Source organism: Salvia miltiorrhiza, chromosome 3 (genome assembly GCF_028751815.1).
Source record: "Salvia miltiorrhiza cultivar Shanhuang (shh) chromosome 3, IMPLAD_Smil_shh, whole genome shotgun sequence".
Taxonomy (NCBI): Eukaryota; Viridiplantae; Streptophyta; class Magnoliopsida; order Lamiales; family Lamiaceae; genus Salvia; species Salvia miltiorrhiza.
The window spans coordinates 40,763,831-40,783,909 of record NC_080389.1 but is presented as its reverse complement, the minus strand read 5'-3'; the positions used below and the strand labels follow the sequence as shown (position 1 = coordinate 40,783,909).

At 35.1% G+C, this 20,079-nt stretch overlaps 1 protein-coding gene across 1 annotated transcript; it reads left to right on the top strand.

Moving 5' to 3' along the window:
- Positions 1 to 2,290: 2,290 nt before the first annotated feature.
- Positions 2,291 to 7,199, top strand: LOC131016718 (1-(5-phosphoribosyl)-5-[(5-phosphoribosylamino)methylideneamino] imidazole-4-carboxamide isomerase, chloroplastic-like). Its single transcript, XM_057945419.1, is given in 10 exon segments — positions 2,291 to 4,222; positions 4,375 to 4,514; positions 4,601 to 4,662; positions 4,984 to 5,191; positions 5,430 to 5,515; positions 5,789 to 5,890; positions 6,200 to 6,333; positions 6,507 to 6,546; positions 6,548 to 6,556; positions 6,814 to 7,199. Coding segments are annotated over 9 exon segments (933 nt in total). The 5' UTR covers positions 2,291 to 4,222; positions 4,375 to 4,399; the 3' UTR covers positions 6,991 to 7,199.
- The last annotated feature ends 12,880 nt before the right edge of the window (positions 7,200 to 20,079 follow it).

Below are 20,079 nucleotides of genomic sequence, written 5' to 3'. Positions count from 1 at the left end.
GAAATTTTTGCCACACAATTTAGCAAATTCGAACTAAAATGGGACCCACGTGTAAAATTCAAAAATAATTGAATGTTGTTTCAGATATTTTTAAGGAATAGAAGCTTCCCTTGGAAGCTTTTACAATAGTGGGGCCCACATACGTATTCAAAATTAAAATTAAAACGAAATACAATATAAAGTTTGTATTGAACATACCCAGCTGGCAGGTGGGGCCGATTTCAAACCTGGGTTGAGCTAAATGGTTCAAAAAAAATAAAAGAAAATTGAATTGAAAAGAGATCCACGTGTCGTCCATCCAGCACCTGGGTACATTGCACCTAGGTGCAAGATGGAAAAAACCCCCTCCGTCCCAGCCCAATAGGCTCAGTTCTTTTTGGCACGGAGATTAAGAAACTCACTTTTAGATAGATAAATGGTGTGGTCCACACAATTTTAACCTTTTAAGTACATCCCTAATTTTTGTTAATTACCTTTGCTTCCCTTATCTCATTTTAGTAAAAATAATTACTTTACGAAAAATAATTATTTTTCGTAAGGATTTTATTTTAAGAAAAATTATCCACTTTTATTTTTTATTTTAAAAAAAGGATTTTGTTTTACGAAAAATAATTATTTTATATATTGTATTATCCACTTTATAATTATTTTTGTAACTTTTTATTTTTAAAAAATATAAATAAAATACTCCCTCCGTCCATGAAAGAACTTCCTAGGAGGGAGTGGCACGAGTTTTAATAAAATGTTGTATAGTGTATTGAGAGTGGGGAAAAAGTTGTAAAGTGTATTGGGAATTGTGAAAAAGTATTAATAATTTATTGTGTTGTTTTAATTAATGTTATTTGAGTGATGAGAATTGTCTTAAAAGGGGAGTATTTTTTAAGTGGTGGGGTATTGTCCCAAAATAGGAAAAAGTAGGAAGTTCTTTCGTGGACGTCCCGAAATAGAAAAATAGGAAGTTCTTTCGTGGACAGAGGGAGTAAGAATTAAGAAGTCCCTAATTATTTCTAATTTTAGACTGGGCCTATTGGAGTGGGATGTCCCAAAAAGGATAACGAGCCTATTGGAGTGGGACGGAGTGAGTATTAAATAATCATATAAATTTATAGATAAATTTTATACTATTAAATAATCGTATAAAACTATTAGATAAAATCTGTACTATTAAATAATTGTATAAAACTATTAGATAAATCCAACATATCCATTTAATTATAAATCCTACATATCCATTTGATTATCGGAACCCAACCAAATTAAAACACATTAGCCCTTCGAGGGTCCATTCGTCTGTTTTCAAACGCCTGAAATCCCTCCCAACCTCATACCAACTTTTCTTATATATATAAACTCAATGACCAACAAGAATTCATCATGCCTCACAATCCACCTTTTTTTCATCTGAAAATTTTAACTTAATAAAATGATGGGATCCAGAATAGGAATCCTTATACCCACTTAATTGAGATTGTTCCAAGTGTGACTAAAATTTAAATAAAGTATACCAATAAATTAATCCACGAAAAACAATCAATTCAAATGTCAATTCATTTTTTAGAAAAGATATTCTTCAACTAAATTTTATACATAAATAAAATACATGCCTATCCCCAATCTATCTATATATATATATAATGGCAAAATAAATCCTATCCTACGTGGCGCCGTATAGTCACTCTATTTTAATTTTCTTCAATTTTCATTCATTCTTATTTTTTCCTAAATGTTTAATCAATTTCCATATCTAAAAAAGATTTATATTTGTATTTTATTTTATTATATAATATTAGTTTAAGTTTATCACATTATACCCACAAATTAATATGTATATATATAATACATTTATATATAGATGTATTTACTTAAATAATTAACTATATATATATATATAATTGAATATGATTTCAAATTTGACGATGTTGTTTAAAGTTTGAGACGAGATTATTCTCATAACTTAATTATTGTTTCACAACTTATAGTTTTAATAAAAGTTAGTTATGTATTTGATAAGTGGAGAATGTGTCCCACAAAAAGTTAAATTATAAGAGTGATAGTTAGTGAAAGTGGAGAACGAGTCCCACAAAAAGTGAAATTGTAAGAATAATAATTGCGTGAAAATACACAAACTTTGCAAAAAAATCCATATTTGACGCGAAGTTAGGATTTTATATTTTAATACACCAACTTTCGTTGTTGTCCAAATTTGACACAACTTAATTCTTAAAAATTCAAAAAACAATCCTTTTTGTGAATAATTATACAAAGATCCACTTATGTTATAATTTGGGACATTTAAACCAAAACAAGATATTTCCTTATGATTTTCTTTTAAACCATTTTAAGCGCGGATCAAAGATTAAAAGAAAACATCAAAAGGAAATATCTTGTTTTGGTTTAAATGTTTCAAATAATAACATAAATGGGTCTTTGTATAATTATTTACAAAAAAAGGGTTGTTTTTTGAATTTTTAAGAATTAAGTCGTGTCAAATTTGGACAACAACGAAAGTTGGTGTATTAAAATATAAAATCCTAACTTCGCGTCAAATATGGATTTTTTTGCAAAGTTTGTGTATTTTCACGCAATTATCCCTAATATTTAATAACTTATATTTTTGATAGGATTCGATAATCAACATTTAATATGACAAATTTGAAACCTTAATTGGATTAAATAACCTTAGATTAAAAGTCCAAACAATTTTGAAATCAACATCCCATATAACAAATTAATTAAGTCTAATAAAATATCTTACACTTAATTTAATAATTTTGACATTTATAAAAATAAAATAAATAGCCCAGACTTCATATTACAATTTTGGGATCTTAAAAGTTCAAAATATAATACTATTAAAAATTCATATTTAATTGATCCAAAATCAAAAACTCAAATAATAAAAAATTAATTAAACACCCTAATAAAAAATAATAATCACCATTTTTTTTTAAATTCTTGTAAAAAACTCACAGCCACATTAATTGAATATAAATGACATAATAAAAAAACCCCTCTCCTTAGGGTTGCACACTCAATTGGCGAAGCACTCACACTTTTTCTTCTTAAAATTCTCACGCTGCCCTCTAGTTTGCACACTCAAATTTCATTTTCAGATTATATATGAGACAAATAATTTTCCATTTTCAGATTTTTAAATCAGCTAAATTTTCCTTTTGTAGTCTACTAGGTGACCGATTTTTTCCCTTCTTATACATACAAATGTGAGTTTTAGTAAAAATACTTGTATTATCTCATAATCACCATATGATCATCATCACGAACACAATTTTTTTTTTTTTTAAACTGCAACCGGAAAGATTTATTCACATTGGAATATTTTATTTAGATGTTCACTATTTTTTTACGCTTATTCATATTATTTTATGTTAAATATTCGTAACACGAACATCTAAATAATTTCCAACAAATGTAAAAAAATTATGAATATCTAAATAAAATATTTGAATTTTTCTTGGTCACATAATATATTTAACATCAATATTTCGAACAAGCATAAAAAATTTACGAACACCAGAAAAAAATATTCGAATTTTTCTTGATAACATCAATTATTTAACATTGAATTTTCCGAACAATCGTAATAAAATTACGAATATCTAAACAAAATAATCAAATTTTTTTGTTAACATAAAATAGTTAACACAAAACAATACGAATAAGCGTACGAAAATAGCAAACATCTAACTTATTATGTAATAAAATAAACCATAACATTAAACTAAAAAAACGTCCTACATTTGTCGAATATATGATAAAAAAAATTATTCATTAATAAAATTGAAACAATACTGTATTCATATTAATTAATGAATGAATGATTAAAAAGATTCGGTCAAACACTTAAAATTCATGAAATAATGAAAACGCAAAAAAAAAAAAAAAATTACTAATAACACATTAAAAATAAAAAGAAGCAGAATAAAAAAAGATTCAATGATATCGGTTTAATAACTACTGAAAATAAAGAGATTTGTGTTGGATTGAGCACTAGGTATACGGTTACAAATAAAGGTCGCCCTTTCAAAATCGCTTTCGTCGGGATTCATCACCGCCGCTGAGGGACTGACGAGGTCGGAGCTACCATAAGGCGTCGCCCTTTTGTCCTCAGTTGCCGCCGCTTCCCTGCAAAACTGCCGTTGCGGATCCCCCTCTGAGGGTTGCGGCCATCTAACTAGCAGATTTCGATCCCTCTAACGACCAGGTTTTGTGAATTTTAATTTTTTAATTTTGTGAATTTTAATTTTTTAAATGGGTGTTCATTTAAAGTTTTGGTTCTTCCCGGTTGAGTTGAAGATTGTAAAGGTCTTCTACCTAATTGATAAAATGCCTCTTTGGTTCGTTGTGATTTTCTAGATATAATTCCTATCCATTTTTCATTATGAGCATTCACCGTCTTCAAGCAACTTCATGGAAAGATTTTACTGAGCTTTCTGTGTTGTATGCACCTCGAGGCAAGAAAATTTTGGTCCATGCTGCACCTTGGGTGATCCAGAGTATGTCTTTAACTTTCCTCTATTATCATTCTACTTGACATTTTAACATTGACACTGTATGATGAGAATATTTGAACATTTTTTAGGAAGTCGAAGGTTATCTATACAATGTGCCGTCAAGTTTCGTCCTTGCATTGACATACATAAGGTTCGATTCTATGACTTTTGCATTGTCCTCTTGTGCTGCTAATGCGAATAATCAAAGCCTCATATAGGTTGTGGAATGGCCTAATTTGAATGACAATCATCTACATTGCTTTAGTTCTAGAAAGTGGTACAATCATGATGTTCTGGATAACATGTGAGGAATAAAGTAGTGAAATTATATTGTAAAGTAGCTGCCTTTTTGTTGCTTTTCTTCTTTGTTCACATCTCTATACTGTATGACTGAATTTTTGGCTTCTTGTGGTGTCACATCTTTAGTATTGACTATGGATGACTAACATGATATCATGACAATATCTTTCAGGGGAAAGTGAAACAGATTGTTGGATCCACTCTTCGAGATTCTAAAGAGGGAGATTCAAGTCTTATCACTAATTACGAATCTGATCTTTCAGCTGCAGAATATGCTAAAATGTATATGGACGATGGGCTTACTGGTGGCCATATGATCATGCTTGGGACTGATCCATTGAGCAAAGCAGCAGCAGTTGAAGCATTACATGCTTATCCAGGTACGCATAATATACTGGATGCTGCAATTTTGGCTGAAGTTAGCTAGATCTTGAATTACTGATGTCAATTTCTTGTCATTGTCATTCTATGTTAAGACCCTATCTTATTAGAAATTAAGATATAGCGAGAGGTTATATAGAGTGTCCTTAAACCTTAATATATGTTCTCCATGTCAATAGTAATTCTTGACCTAGAGATGTTCTTACTCTTACACTTACTACATGATCAAAATATCAGGTGGATTGCAAGTTGGGGGTGGTATCAATACAAGAAATGCCTTGACTTACATAGGTGAAGGAGCAAGCCATGTTATCGTTACATCAGTACGTTTTAGTTTTGTTTATTTCAATGAAGTTGATTTTTTGTTAGCCCACATGTCGTCGTACATTGCCTAGAACTTCTTTTTCCTACTGTTGTAATAGTTATTAAAACAAGTTGACTTGATTTATTATTATGCAATTGCAGCCACTTGTTAAAACATTACTTGTGATTAGGATTCTACATAAAACATCTTTTGGATGTTTAATATGTTGACGATAAGTTTTTTTTTTATGTGTGGACCCTTATCAATTGATACTTCTTTATGGTGATCGCAGTACGTATTCAGTGATGGACAAGTTGATTTTGAAAGGCTAAAAGAATTTGCTCAAGTCGTGGGGAAAGAAAGACTTGTGTTGGATCTCAGTTGCAGAAAGAAGGTACATCTCTTCCACATGATATAGTATGTGTGACAAGACAGAGAGTTTGATGTACTTGCTTCTGAAAAAATAACAAGTAGCAACACCATGTAAAACAAGCTTGTGCAGTATTTATAGAGTTTGAATTAGTAATTGCAGTAACTTTTACTAAAATACAATAGATAATTGGTTTTTTGAGGTATTGATTGTTGGCTTCTATGTCAAATAGAAAGATTGTGTATCAGTATATCAAGGGATACTAGCAGTATATCAAGAGATACTAGCAGATGAAGAAAATCTGCTCAACTTTTCTTGCTTCTACTCATGCAGGATGGGAGATATGCAGTTGTGACAGATAGATGGCAGAAGTTCACTGATGTATTTCTTGATCAAGAGGTGTTAAATTTTCTTGCTGGTCATGCTGATGAATTTCTTGTCCATGGAGTAGATGTTGAAGGAAAAAAGTACGTTTGAAGTTAATTTGTTCCTTACAAGCTGCGTGCTAGTATTTTATCTGGGAGCTTAACTGTTAATGTGGAACATTTCTATCTTTTGTTTATATGAATCTGAAGGTTGTTTTGCGACTTGACTACTGACACTTAGCATTCCATTTTATGTGCCCACTTAAATGTTGCAGGTTGGGAATTGACGAAGAGCTTGTGGAATTGCTTGGCAGGCATTTCACCAGTAAGTTCTCCTTGCTTGTTTCAAAGTTAAGCTAAACTATTTTTTTTTTCTTTCTATTAATTTGTTTTCAAAAATTATTTGGTTTAATCCAGTACTATTCTTCAAACAGGTTTTGTCCTTAGACATTTGCATACTACCCGTGTCATTTCGCAACTTTTTTGACATGGAAAAGGCTGTGTGTGTTGAGTTTCTCCTTTCCATGGGGCTATTATCTCTTCACCTTCTGCAACTTGAATTGTTTCTTATATGTTTGTTAGATTCCGGTGACTTATGCTGGTGGAGTGACGACTATGGCTGATTTAGAGAAGATAAAAACAACGGGAAATGGCCGTGTGGATGTCACCGTTGGCAGTGCTTTAAATATTTTTGGGGGTAATCTACCTTACAAGGATGTAGTCACCTGGCATTCTCAGCAAAAGTCATTGGCTTTTTGAAGTTACTTGGCTTTACAAATTTCCATTAATTATTTTGTCCATCATGTAACTGTAGAAACATTACAATATTGTTAAGAGCTTAATAGGTCGCTGATGCTTTGGTTATTTAAATCTCACTTGTAGACTTTTTGGAATCAGATACTTTACTGGATGAATTGTAGTAATTGTGGATTTTCACAATTTCTATAAATAAAAACTTATTCTCTTTCTGATTGCATGAAATATTGTGTGTGTGTGTGTGTGTGTGTTTACTTGACACACCAAAGCTGGGGTTTGAAGTTAACTTGAGAAATTCATTTTGGATTTTGCTTTAGCGCACGTTGTATGTGTGTATGCATTTACTAAACTATATATAAAGTGTATTTTTACATTTCTGATCAACCAAAAAGACTAGATAATCCAAACCTAAATATATCATTCATTTTGTCTTGTTTTTTGTCCTAAAAGGTGGTAAACAACTAGCTTAGTTGAGCAATGCTATCGATCTTGAGTGGTTATTTCTGCACTTGAGAAATCATCTTATCAACTGAAACTCCCTCTTTGGGCTAGCATTGCCTGCAGCTCTTGCTTGGTGATCACGAGCTTGATTCTCATGGCCTCTATGGCCCGTTGCCTCTCTTCCTCCACAACGTCCTCTGAGAAACGGACCCTCTTCTTCTTCTTGGCCGACAGGGGCATCGGCAAGGGGAGAAGATAGTACAAGTGGCCACCAAGCAGCTTGGTGTTGGGATGCAGGTGTTTTACTACAGGGAGTTTATCAGAGATTGCATGGTGAGAAAATTCAGACAGAATCTGGTGGACTCTAATTCTTAATAGGTCTCCTGAATCTAATCTTAAGTCGTAGTGAAAGTGTTTTACATTCTATGATTCATTTAGTCGAGTTTTCAAAATTTAATGAATAAATAATTGAAAACTAAAATTCTTGAGTTAAGGACACCAATAATATCCTTACTTGATTTTCTTTACTAGTTGGGTTTATAAATAAATCCAAATAAATCATAAACATGTTTTATTGCATATGCAAATGTAAATGCAAATTCATGTCATGCTTAGCAAATACTAATAAGTACTCCATCCGTCTCACTTCAATAGTCTTGTTTTCCTTTTCGGTACGTCTCACTCCAATAGTCTTATTGTTATTTTTGGTAATGATTTACACTACAAACAAGACCGAAATTTTGAGATAACCAAAATGAATCATAAAATACAATTTATGGTTGAAAAAATGTAAATTTTGGCCTTTTTAACGATTTCAGACGTTTTCACCCTTAATTAGGCGGACATGGTAGGGTTAGGCAAGCGGGTCGCGTGCCGGGTAGGGATAAGCACTTATGGCCATGATTTTACTTAGTTTTATTTTGAATTTTTGTTGGCACTTATGACACTAATAGTGTTATCTTCGTGATTGGTCGGACTCGTCGGACTGAGATCAAGACTACATACAAGGCATCCCATGCCAAGAAATATTTTTCGATAAAGGTGTTGGTGGAATATAAAAGTTCAATTTGAAGGTCAGGGATGGACTCGTCTTTGTGTTGCTGGATGTCAACAAGGAGCGGCTGATTTTAAAAGTATATGCGGTATACAAAATGTGAAGCCAGAGAGACACGACCCATCTTGTGAGTGTGGGAGAGATACTAGCAAAGGGCATTCGAAAGAGAGGAAATGCCAAGTTTCGGCGACTGGTATCGGAGTTGGAGCCAAGAAACCGCTGAGATGCTTGATGCTCTAAGAACCAGCGCTCGTTGGACAAAAAAGAGGTGAGAGAATCCACAAAACTCTCGTGTGAGGGGGACATGCAATTTTTACACAAAAACAATGATGGTACAATTTTTTGTTCGTCTCCTCACTTTAATTATATGTAACTGGATCACATACCTTTGATTTCATACAACAATTAACCATATTCACTTCACATCGCCAACCAGAATGTTGAGCGTAGTAAAGCGTGAGTTTTAGGTAGAAGAAAGTAAAGCAAATAAGCACAAGGTAGAGAAACAGCACCGTGTGGAGGGCTAAACACAAGCATCCCACAAGCACAAGTGGTTAGCTTTTTCCATCTTGAGCAGATTTCCAACTTGTGCACGAGGGTTTAGACCCAATTTATTAGCTCGCTCCCAGCGCTCCAGTCGATTCATTCCTATGCAAGGCCCATAAGTCATGTTCATGTCAAATTGCCTCAGAACCTCCTCTTTCTCATCATACTCTTCTTGAAGATTGAGAGTAGCATGGGAGATAATAGCCGGGGGCTGAACGACGTTGAAGCTGCAGGTGGCGGAGTCTTAATTTGCCCTTCTTCGGCGCTCCGGGCTTTCCTGTCTTCTTCTTCCGAAAAGATCTTTTCACACCTGCCAACGCCATTTAATTGATAATATTGTCAGAAGCCGAGAAGATGGTGATGCTAGTGGTGGTCGTGGTGGTGGGGAACGAGGTGCACCGCTGTAGATAAGATTTGAATTTCACATAAATCTCGTGTGATGAGTTGAGATTTCTCTCTTTGTATTTTTAAAAGAGAATCCATCAAAATTCATAGACTTTTAAAATCCACAGATTTTTGAATATCTAAGGATTTTTTAAGACTTTTTAAAATCCATATTGAATAACTTAATTTAGATTTGTAAAGACTTAAAAGTTTGGATTGAACACCCCCAAACTTTTAAAATCCAAAAAAAATCCAACTGAATCCCAAACCAATACACCCCTTAAATCCCGTGTCCAACTAAAGTGCCATAATCTTGACGGACGAAGGGAGTATGATTTAGCACAAATATGTAGTTATAACTGAGTAGAATATATGGTGATAATAAGAATAAAAAATACTTGTGTGCGTGTGTTAGCCAAGCGATAAGAGGTTAATGCCTAAGGCTAAAGGTCTTGGGTTCGAGTCCTTTGTGGCACAACCTTTAAATTTCTTTATTTAATACTGTTAATTTATATATAAAAAAAAGAATAAAAAATACTCCATATTTTATATTTATGAAAGTATGCATTAAAAAGCACACGAAGCCTTCATTTCACACAATTATAAAATTTGTAATAATGATGATATAGTTTGGTATGTTCTATTTAGACTAATGTACAAGTAATAATCTTGAAAGTTATTTGTATGATAGTCGATCAAAAGCTACAACATGATAGAGTTTGAAATCTTCTTTTTAGTCTAATATAGGAATAATCATGTTACATGTATAGAAGTCAAAAGTCATTTTTGATTCGTAAATGTGCAACATGTCGTCTTTATAGAACTTATAATTATATTATGATAATAATGAAATCATTATAATTATAAGTTTAATAATCAAACTTAATGAACACTTATTGGTTGGTCAGATTCGTCGGACTGAGATCAAGACTACATACAAGGCATCACGTGCCAAGAAATATTTTTCGATAAAGGATTTGTGGAATATAAGAAGTTCAATTTGAAGGTCAGGGATAGACTCGTCTTTGGGTTGGAGGATGTCAACAAGCAACGACTGATTTTAAAAGTATGCGGTATACAAAATGTGAATCCAGAGAGACACGCCCCATCGGGGGAGATACTGGCAAAGGGCATTCGAAAGAGAGGAAATACTGAGTTTTCGGCGAAAGTTCTTCTGGTGTGAAGAATATTCGATATTCCAGTGTGAAGGAAGAACCGGGATCCAACTAAAAGAAATCTAGATTCCGCCGTGATATCACCGTCGTCTGCTCCCACGAAGACAACCCCATCATATTAGATTGAAGTTATGTTAATTTGTATGTTTAATTAGCAAATATTATCTAACCTTGAATCTAGTTGTATGGGTCCTTTTGCTTGTTATCTATGATTATGCGTATAATTATGAATAAATTTGACAGTTGAACGCTTAATTTATGAGTGCTCAATTTATTAATTTGCTAGTTATTTGTGTTCACTAAAGTAATTTGGTATAATCTCTGCAGAAATGATAATTTCACTGTTCAATTGAACTGTACCTACAATTGACTTGTTGACTGGACCGAAAAGGGTGAAAATATTGAACTTTACCTACAAATGATTTTTACTTATTGAAATAAAATATTTAACATAATTTTTTTTGAATAAACGTAATAAAATTACGAACATCTACATGAAATATTTGAATTTTTTTTGCTGACATAAAATATTTAACATAAAACTTTTCGAACGAGTGCAAAAAAAATTACGAACATCTAAATAAAATATTCGAATTTTTTTTTTGCTGACATAAAATATTTAACATAAAAATTTTCAAACAAATGTAACAAAAGAACGAACATCTAAATAAAAATATTATACAGATAAAATCGAAAATATATAAAAGTGTAAATTTTTTGTTAAATCGAATTCATGACCCATTTACAAAATAAGAGGCATAAATAACTGATCTATTAATTGTAACACCGAAAATAGATGTGAATAAATAATAAACCATTTCATAATTAATTATAATAAATTCCTTAAAATATGGGATGCAAGTAGAGAGGGAGAGAGATAATAGATTATATGAGCCGAGAGAGATAATGAATAATAACTAAAATATAGAGATACATGCTCCATATATTCCAAAATTAATCAACCTTAAATTACACAAATAACTCCAGCAAAAAAAAAGGGGTTCGGTCAACCATAAATCAATCAAAGACGGTTAATTACTTAAATAATCCTATTATAAAAAACGATCACAAATTAAACGGATGAATATAAATCGTGGGCTTCTATTAATTTAAAGGCTTGGAGTAATTCTTTATTCTCAAAATACTTATCATTGATCCTCTCTATATATATGTTCATGTATATGATCTAATTGCACAAGATAATTAAATAAAATGAATTGTATTCACTACATATAGTAGTATCATTTAACTACTAGAATAAATCGATTGATCAGCTTATTTATCAGAGGTGGAGTGGCCGTGGAAGAAATTCTAGGTGGCGGCGACCGCCCAATTCAGGCGGGTCAGCCGGCCAAGTCTTGGTCCAAAAGTAGCCGATATTTTAAGAATGAAAGTGATAAAAAACGAAAATAGTGATGATCTTGGTGAGTGTGGTGGGTGGCAAAAGTGGATGGTGACTGTTTGTAACACAGTTTTTGTCTGTTTATTGGAATTATCATCGTCAGTTATTTGTGGAAAGTTATAGTTAAGATAGGATTCTGCCATTGTTGCACTGTATTTGGACATTAAGAGCATCCGCAATGAGGTTCCTTGATAGCCTACTTGATAGTGGTTGTGTTATTGAGTAGGTAGTGCTGCATTGGAGTTCCTTGATAGCCTACTTGATAACATTAGTTTTGATTTTATGTTTTTCATTTAAATTTAATTGCTCAAATTTAAATAACATAATTTATTTCAAATTTAAATTGCATTAATTATAAAATCCTAAATATTACATAAAACTTAAATAAAATAAAAACAATTCCTAAAAATTAAACTACTCTGGCTCTAGAGGTCCGAAACGTGCCCAAAGGTGCTCCATCAAATCATATCGGAGCTGAGCATGTAGTTATCTATCTCGGAGAAGGCTATCCCTTCGCACATATTCCTCGAAGGACACCGGTGTTTGTCCAGCACTCTCCGTCGAACCACTACTAGACGACCCGTCATCATCTCTCCAGTTGGCAGCCGCTTCACCTTCGTGCTCCACAATCATGTTGTGGAGAATGATGCAACACAACATGATGTCCTTCAGGTGCTCTACGTACCAATTGCGCGCCGGACTTCGAATGATTCCCCACCGAGCTTGGAGGACTCCAAAGGCGCGTTCCACATCCTTCCGTGCCGATTCTTGCATCTTCTTGAACCTTGCCTCCTTCGGATTGGTTGCCATTGATGGACTCTTCACGAAGCAACGCCACTTCGAATATATGCCGTCACACAAATAGTAGCCCATCCGGTATTCGCGCTGGTTGGCATGAAAGACCACCGGCGCCGCAGTTCCTCCTAACACGTCGGAGAAGAGAGGAGACTGATTCAGGACATTGATGTCGTTGTTCGAACCAGCGTCGCCGAAGAAGGCGTGCCAAATCCACAAATCGAAAGAGGCAACGACCTCCAATATCAAGGTGGGCTCTCCCTGATCCCCGCGTGTGTATGCGCCGTGCCATGCCTTTGGGCAGTTCTTCCACGCCTAATGCATGCAGTCTAAGCTCCCGAGCATCCCGGGAAAACCATGTCTCGCCTCGTGCATATGAAGAAGGCGTTGCACGTCAGTTGCCGTTGGACGGCGCAAGTAATGGGCTCCAAAAGCCCGTATGACCGCCTTGCAGAACTTCTTTAGGCATACACGACCGGTTGAGTCCGCCACTTTGAGATACTCATCGAACACATCCGCACTAACCCCGGTGGCTAATTGGCGGATAGCCGACGTGCATTTCTGCAAAGGAGAAAGAGAATCTCGACCGAGTGCATCAGTGCTCATATGGAAGAAAATATCTTCACCTTGAACAGCCTCGACGATGCGCAAGAACAGCTCCTTCTGCATGCGAAATCGACGCCGGAAAAAAGTAGGGTCGTACGTTGGATTGTCGACGAAGTAGTCTTGCATAAGACGTACATGGGCCTCTTCACGATCACGGTGGACGTATGATCGGGGATGTTTGGCACGCGCCGGCTCTGGCGCCGGTTGGGGGCAGTATGATTGAAGCAGTTGTTTCTGCAACTCAACCAACTCCATGAACTTTTCAGCGACTTCGTCGGAATCGGGCGAAGAATCATGTTCAGGTGACAACATTTTTGGAAGACCGAATATGATATTTTGCAAGAAAAATTGTAGGAGGAAGAAGGAGTGAGTTGTAATGAATGAAAGTGAGTTGTGATGAATGAATGAGAGAGAAGTATTATTTATAGAGAGAAAAGAAGATAAAAAAAAAAAGGAAAATGGGCTCAAACGGACAAAAGAGTCGTTGGGAAAAAAAAAGCGAAAAACGGTCGAAAAAGCCGTTGAAAAATATTTTTTTTTTATTTATGGCGCGTGCAGAGCACGCGCCGCTCGAGTGCTACCCGAGCACTCGAGCATTCCTCGAGGAGCTCCCCCCCGCAACGCACCTACTCGACCGCAACGCCCTCCTCGAGTAGCCACTCGAGGAGAGCGTTGCGGGTGCTCTAATGAAGCTAATAAGTATCATCAACGACTAATAGTGTTGCATTTATGGGAAGTGGTTTTTAGACACCTAGACACCTAGGTATAAACTGGTTTTTAGGGAATTTTTTTATTGAGTCGATCTTTTGTTAATTTATGATTTTACTAAAATATCTTTTTTTTATATTTCTCAACTACGTTTAATCTTATCCTATTTATTTTGCATTTTTGTTTTTTCCCTATTTTTTCGGGTTTTTTTTGGCAATTTTTTTTTAAAATTATATTTTATTTTCGAATGTTTTTGATTTTTTTTCGAATTGTTTTTATTTTTCTCTTAAAATATCCTTTCCTTAAAGATCCTCAACTACATTTAATCTTATCCTATTTATTTTGTATTTTCGTTTTTTCCCTTTTTTTTTTTCATTTTTTTGAATATTATTTTTTCTGAAAATTTTATGATTTTTTTCGAATTGTTATTTATTTATTTACGAATTTTTATTATTTTTTTTACAAATTTATGAATTGTTGTAAACATAATCCTAAAGTAATAATTTTTCATATATTATTTTTTTATTGTTCCGAAAATAATTTTTTTTTCGATTTTTTTTTAAATTTATGCTATTTGTTTATCGAAATTTTTTTCCCGAAAATTTATGAATTGACTATTTTTCTTTTAAGTTGTCCGATTATTGATGGTTCTATTTCAGCTATTTCTTTTTATTTTTTCCGAAAATTGTATTAATCTTTTTGATTTGTTTCCACTAGAATATCCTTTCCAAAATTATATCAACCGATTTTTTGTATTATTGGATTTTAATTCTTTCTATTTTATGTTTTCTTACTTTAATAATTTTAGTTTTTTTTTTCAAAAATTGTATTATTTATTTTTTGATTTGTTTCCTTTATTATGAGGATTCTCCTAAAAAGAAATTAGATTTATTTCCACACATATTATTTTTTCCGAAAATTCTATTATTTATATTTTTCAATAATATTATATTCATTTGTTTACATTTATTCACAGCCCGAAAAAAATAAAAGGGGGCTGTTTTATATTCACAGCCCGAAAAAAATAAATGGGCTAGTGTTTTTTATTTTATTTATTTATTATATATATATATAAATATTTATATTAAAATTACTAATTTAACTTAAAATAATTAATAAATATTTATTTTATATCGAATAGTTGAATCGACTTGTTATACATAGTCTTGCAAGCGAAATACATTCATATCAACCATTTCACCTCATTTTATTATATTTTCCTCAAAATCACTAATTTAACTTAAAATAATTAATAAATGTTTATTTTATAATGAATTGTTGAATCGACTTATTATACATAGTCTTGCTAGCGAAATACATTCATATCAACCATTTCACCTCATTTTATTATATTTTTTTTTCTCAAAATCACTAATTTAATTTAAAATAATTAATAAATATTTATTTTATAACGAATAGTTGAATTGACTTGTTATACATAGACTTGCGAGCGAAATACATCCATATCAACCATTTCACCTCATTTTATTATATTTTTTCTCAAAATCACTAATTTAATTTAAAATAAATAATAAATATTTATTTTATAACGAATAGTTGAATAGACTTGTTATACATAGTCTTGCAAGCGAAATACATTCATATCAACCATTTCACCTCATTCTATTATATTTTTCCTCAAAAACACGAATTTAACTTAAATTAATTAATAAATGCTTATTTTATAACGAATAATTGAATCGACTTGTTAATATAGTCTTGCGAGCGAAATATATTCATGTGAACCATTTCACCACATTTTATTATATTTTTCCTCAAATTCACTAATTAAATTAATTAATAACTCTTTATTTAATAACAAATAATTGAATCGACTTGTTAAACATAGTTTTGCGAGCGAAATATATTCATATGAACCATTTCACCTCATTTTATTACATTTTTCCTCAAATTCACTAATTTAACTTAAACTAATTAATAAATCTTTATTTTATAACGAATAACTGAATCAACTTCGTTACATAGTCTTGCTAGCGAAATATATTCATATGAACCATATGAATCATTTCACCTCTGTTAGGTCCTGAGGGTCTCGAATGAGTGTATAGGGGGGGGAATACACCTATGGGCTATTTTTACAAATCCTCAATCAGAGGGATCTCAGTCAAAGATCAAAACTGAAACTTTACAAGCAAACAAAGACGCATGTTTTACAGAAATCAGTTTTGACCAAACAGGGTTGACGACTGATACTGAAAGCTCTTCAGTAAGGAGTTATCAGTTAAGTAACTGGAACTTAACTGATACACTTATGGGCTTCAGTCGAGTTTGCTAAACAGAGATGACACACTCTTCCTGACTATCAGTAGATAGATCAGTCAGACTGATATCATACGCAGCGGAAATTAAACTTAGTTTCGCAATAGCCTCGGTGGAGCACGTTGTTGGTCATTAGGTTTCTCTTTGCTGTTAATCAGTATTCAGTTTATCAATTGAAACAACACAAGTAGGAATGTAAATACTGAAAGCTGTAAACAACACAGAGACTTTTACGTGGTTCGGAAAAACCCTTTCCTACATCCACGGTTGGTTGATCAGACCAACAATCCACTCCGCAAGTGCTTAACAGGTGCACTGCAAACCAAACCGTGTGCTTGCCGGGTGCACACAACCGTACCACTGAAGAAAACCCTTCTTCAGTACCCACACTTCACTCGTGTCGGATTTCTCTGCTCAGCACAACTCGTGCTAAGACTTCTCACTCAGAGTCAGAGTACCTTCCTGAACTCCGAATCACTCAAACACTCTTTTGGGGGGAGGTTTGAACGAGTGCCAACTAGGGGTGAGCATTCGGGCGGGTTGGGTTGAAACCGAACCGTTTTGACCAACCCGAACCCAAACCGCCAACTAAAATTTCAAACCGAACCAAACCGTTTTACTTGAAAAAACCGAACCAAACCGAACCATAAATTTTCGGTTCGGTTCGGTTTGGCCTAAAACCGTTCCAATTTTTTTTTTTTTATTCAAAAACCTGGCTTGGGCCACGGCGAGGCTCGGTCGGGCCTAGGCGACGGCGAGGCAGGCTTGGGCGACGGCGTGGGGCGGCGAGGCTCGGTCAGGCCTAGGCGACGGCGTCGCGGGACGGCTGGGCGACGTCGTGAGTGTCGCGACTGCTGGGACCTGGGCGGCGGGCGTAGCGGGGAACTCTACTGGACGAAGAGGCGGCGCCGGCAGGGATCTTGGGTCGGCGATTGTTGGTGGGGATGGCAGTCGGCTTCTGCCGGAATGGGGTGGCGGTGGCGCTGCGGCGGCCCGACGGGAAGTGGGAGTGAGCCCTAGAAATTGAAACTTGAATTGCAATGGGGGAAAGGTCAGAGGCGGCTAGGGCTCAATTTAGAAATGAGATTGAGAATAGGGTTTGAAAATTCTAATATTATTAATATTAAATATTTATAAAATATATAATATATTATAATAATATATTAAAAATTTCGATTCGGTTCGGTTTATAAACCGCACCATTTTTTCCAAACCGAACCCGAACCGAAAACTGGCGGTTTGAAAATTTTCAAACCAAACTGCACCGTTTTCACTACAAAAACCGAATCAAACCGTCCGGTTTGGTTCAGGTTCGGTTCGGTTTGGAGGTTCCGGTTTGGTTTTACTCAGCCCTAGTGCCAACTATACTACAAAGAACAAGTTCTTTGAAGCAAGTTTGACCTTTTGGCTTCTGGGTAAACACAGAGGTTTGCCTAAGGTCTAAGAGAATATGTGTAATCAGCAATGACTGATTTTGGCTTTGGAATTCTCTTCTTCGATTCAAGCTTTGGAGAGGTTAAGCTTTAGGCTGAGTAGCAATTTTGGCAGAGCTTCAGCTTATGTCGTTGAATCGGTGAAGGTTGAAGTGATCCTCGAGCGCTATTTGTAGGAGAACTCTTGAATAGATCCGTTGGCGTAGACCTGTCCTCAAGATTTCTTCCGTTGGAGAGCAATTCGAATTTGGGCTGAGGCTTCAATCTTCGAGGTTCCTTGTCTGGGTGGAAACGGGTCTCTTGATGGACAGGAGATGTGACGTCTCTGAAAAGTAACCACCAGATAGGAATGACCTCTGCAGAGATAAGGATTCTGAGATCTCTGCATTTAATGCGGCTGTACTTTGCGAGTACGTGGCTTCCTCTGTACGTTGGAAGATCAGTCCGAGGAGGAATGTTCAACTGATACTTGACTTTAGTATCAGTCTTTTGCGCGCATTAAGTAATCAGTTTCCAACTGATTCTTCAACTGATACTTCAGTTGGTATCTGCAGTCTTCAGTCTTCAGTCCTTCGTTCTTCAGTCTTCAGTCTTCAGTCTTCGACACCGCAAGCTAAACTAGAAACGAACTCTAACACTTGAGTTCAAAACAGTTCTAGTCTATTACAATTAAGACCTATGAATTTTGGTATCATCAAAACAATGATTAGGATATTCCACAAGGTTCCCAACAATTTCCCCCTTTTTGATGATGCCAAAACCACACAGCAGTTCTAGACAACAAAAAGACTGAACTCATAGTACAAGTTCTAAAACTGGGGTGAAAACAGTTCCCCCTTAACAATAGAACCTAAAAACTTGTACTTAAAGTTAAGAACGAAAACAGTTCTAAAACAGAACAAGGAGAAGACAGAAAAACATAATCAGAGCCTGGACAAAGAGTCATTGTCTTCAGGTTGAGATCAATAAGAAGTTCTTTTCATTAAAAGGCACTGATAAGCCATCAGTCGAGGTACAGAGCAAGACTTACATTGGAGTAAAAAGAAAAACAAAAACAACATGGGAAACCCATGGACTCCAGCAGTCTGCTTGGCTACGCCTTGAACTTCTTGATCTTCATCTTCTGTCTTCGTGTCTTCATGTTCCTAAGCTTGTTCCACTCTCACTTATTTTCCGTTGAAACGAGGTCTTTACTGGAACGTCATCCTTACAACTTCTGGTGATCCTTGCTGTCCCATCTTCAGTCAAGAAATAGAGGACAATGAGCAACCCAAAGGAAAGGTTGCTCACTGACTCCATCTCTGACTTTTTTCCCTTTTTGGCAACATAAAAAAGAGAGCTGATGATGGAGGCATTGATCGTATGGGACTTCAACTCCAGCTCTCAAGCATTTGTGAGAGACTTGAGAAGAGGATGAGATCCCTGAGACACAGAAGGAAGAAGCACGCCAGTGGAGAGGTAGAGAGATGAGAAGGGAGACGGAGAAGTGATGGAGACGAAGAGATAGGAGAAGAGCAGGGTACAGGAAAAGAAAGTATGTATAGCATCGTTAGAGATAATCATGAGATGCAACTATACATACTTGTCCGGAGAGCGAGGAGACAGACGAGGAGGGAAGAATTAGAGGAGTGAGAGAGGTGGGGAGGAGAAACGAAGGAAATGCATGGCGAGGCTTTGATGAAAGAAATGGATCAAAACGCGCCTCGTCATACATGAAGGAAAGATGAGGTGAGGATGAAAAATCGAATCAGTGATAGTCGTGAGGACTAGCACTGTCGATGTTGCACTGGTTGACAACGAGCTCCTGCTCATTGTTGTTGCACCACATGGAAGCTTCACCAAAGGGCGAGAGGCTTTCCTGAGAAACAGGTGAAGTCCGTCTACTGGAGATAGATACTTCAAACCCTATGGTCCGGGCATGAGGATGGAAGACACTCGCTTCGCTGGATACAAGTGAGGGTAGAGCAAACTTTGACGTCGGAGAGACGTTGAGATCCAGTGGAAGGGTCCGGTGAAGACCAGGTATGTGAGCGTCATTCTTCCACTTCATGACTTTGCAGTCATAGATTTCTCCTTTAGTCGAAACAATTTTTCTCTGCAACTTTGGAAAAATTGAAAGATTTTCTCACAGTGAAGGCTGTGGAGAGTTGTTAGTTGATGCAGAAAAAGAAGTGAAGACAACATGGTATAAATAGACAAAAAAAGGTACCATGTAAGAAGATGAAAATTTTTTCGAAGACTGTGCCTAAAATGTTTTTGAAGAAAAAT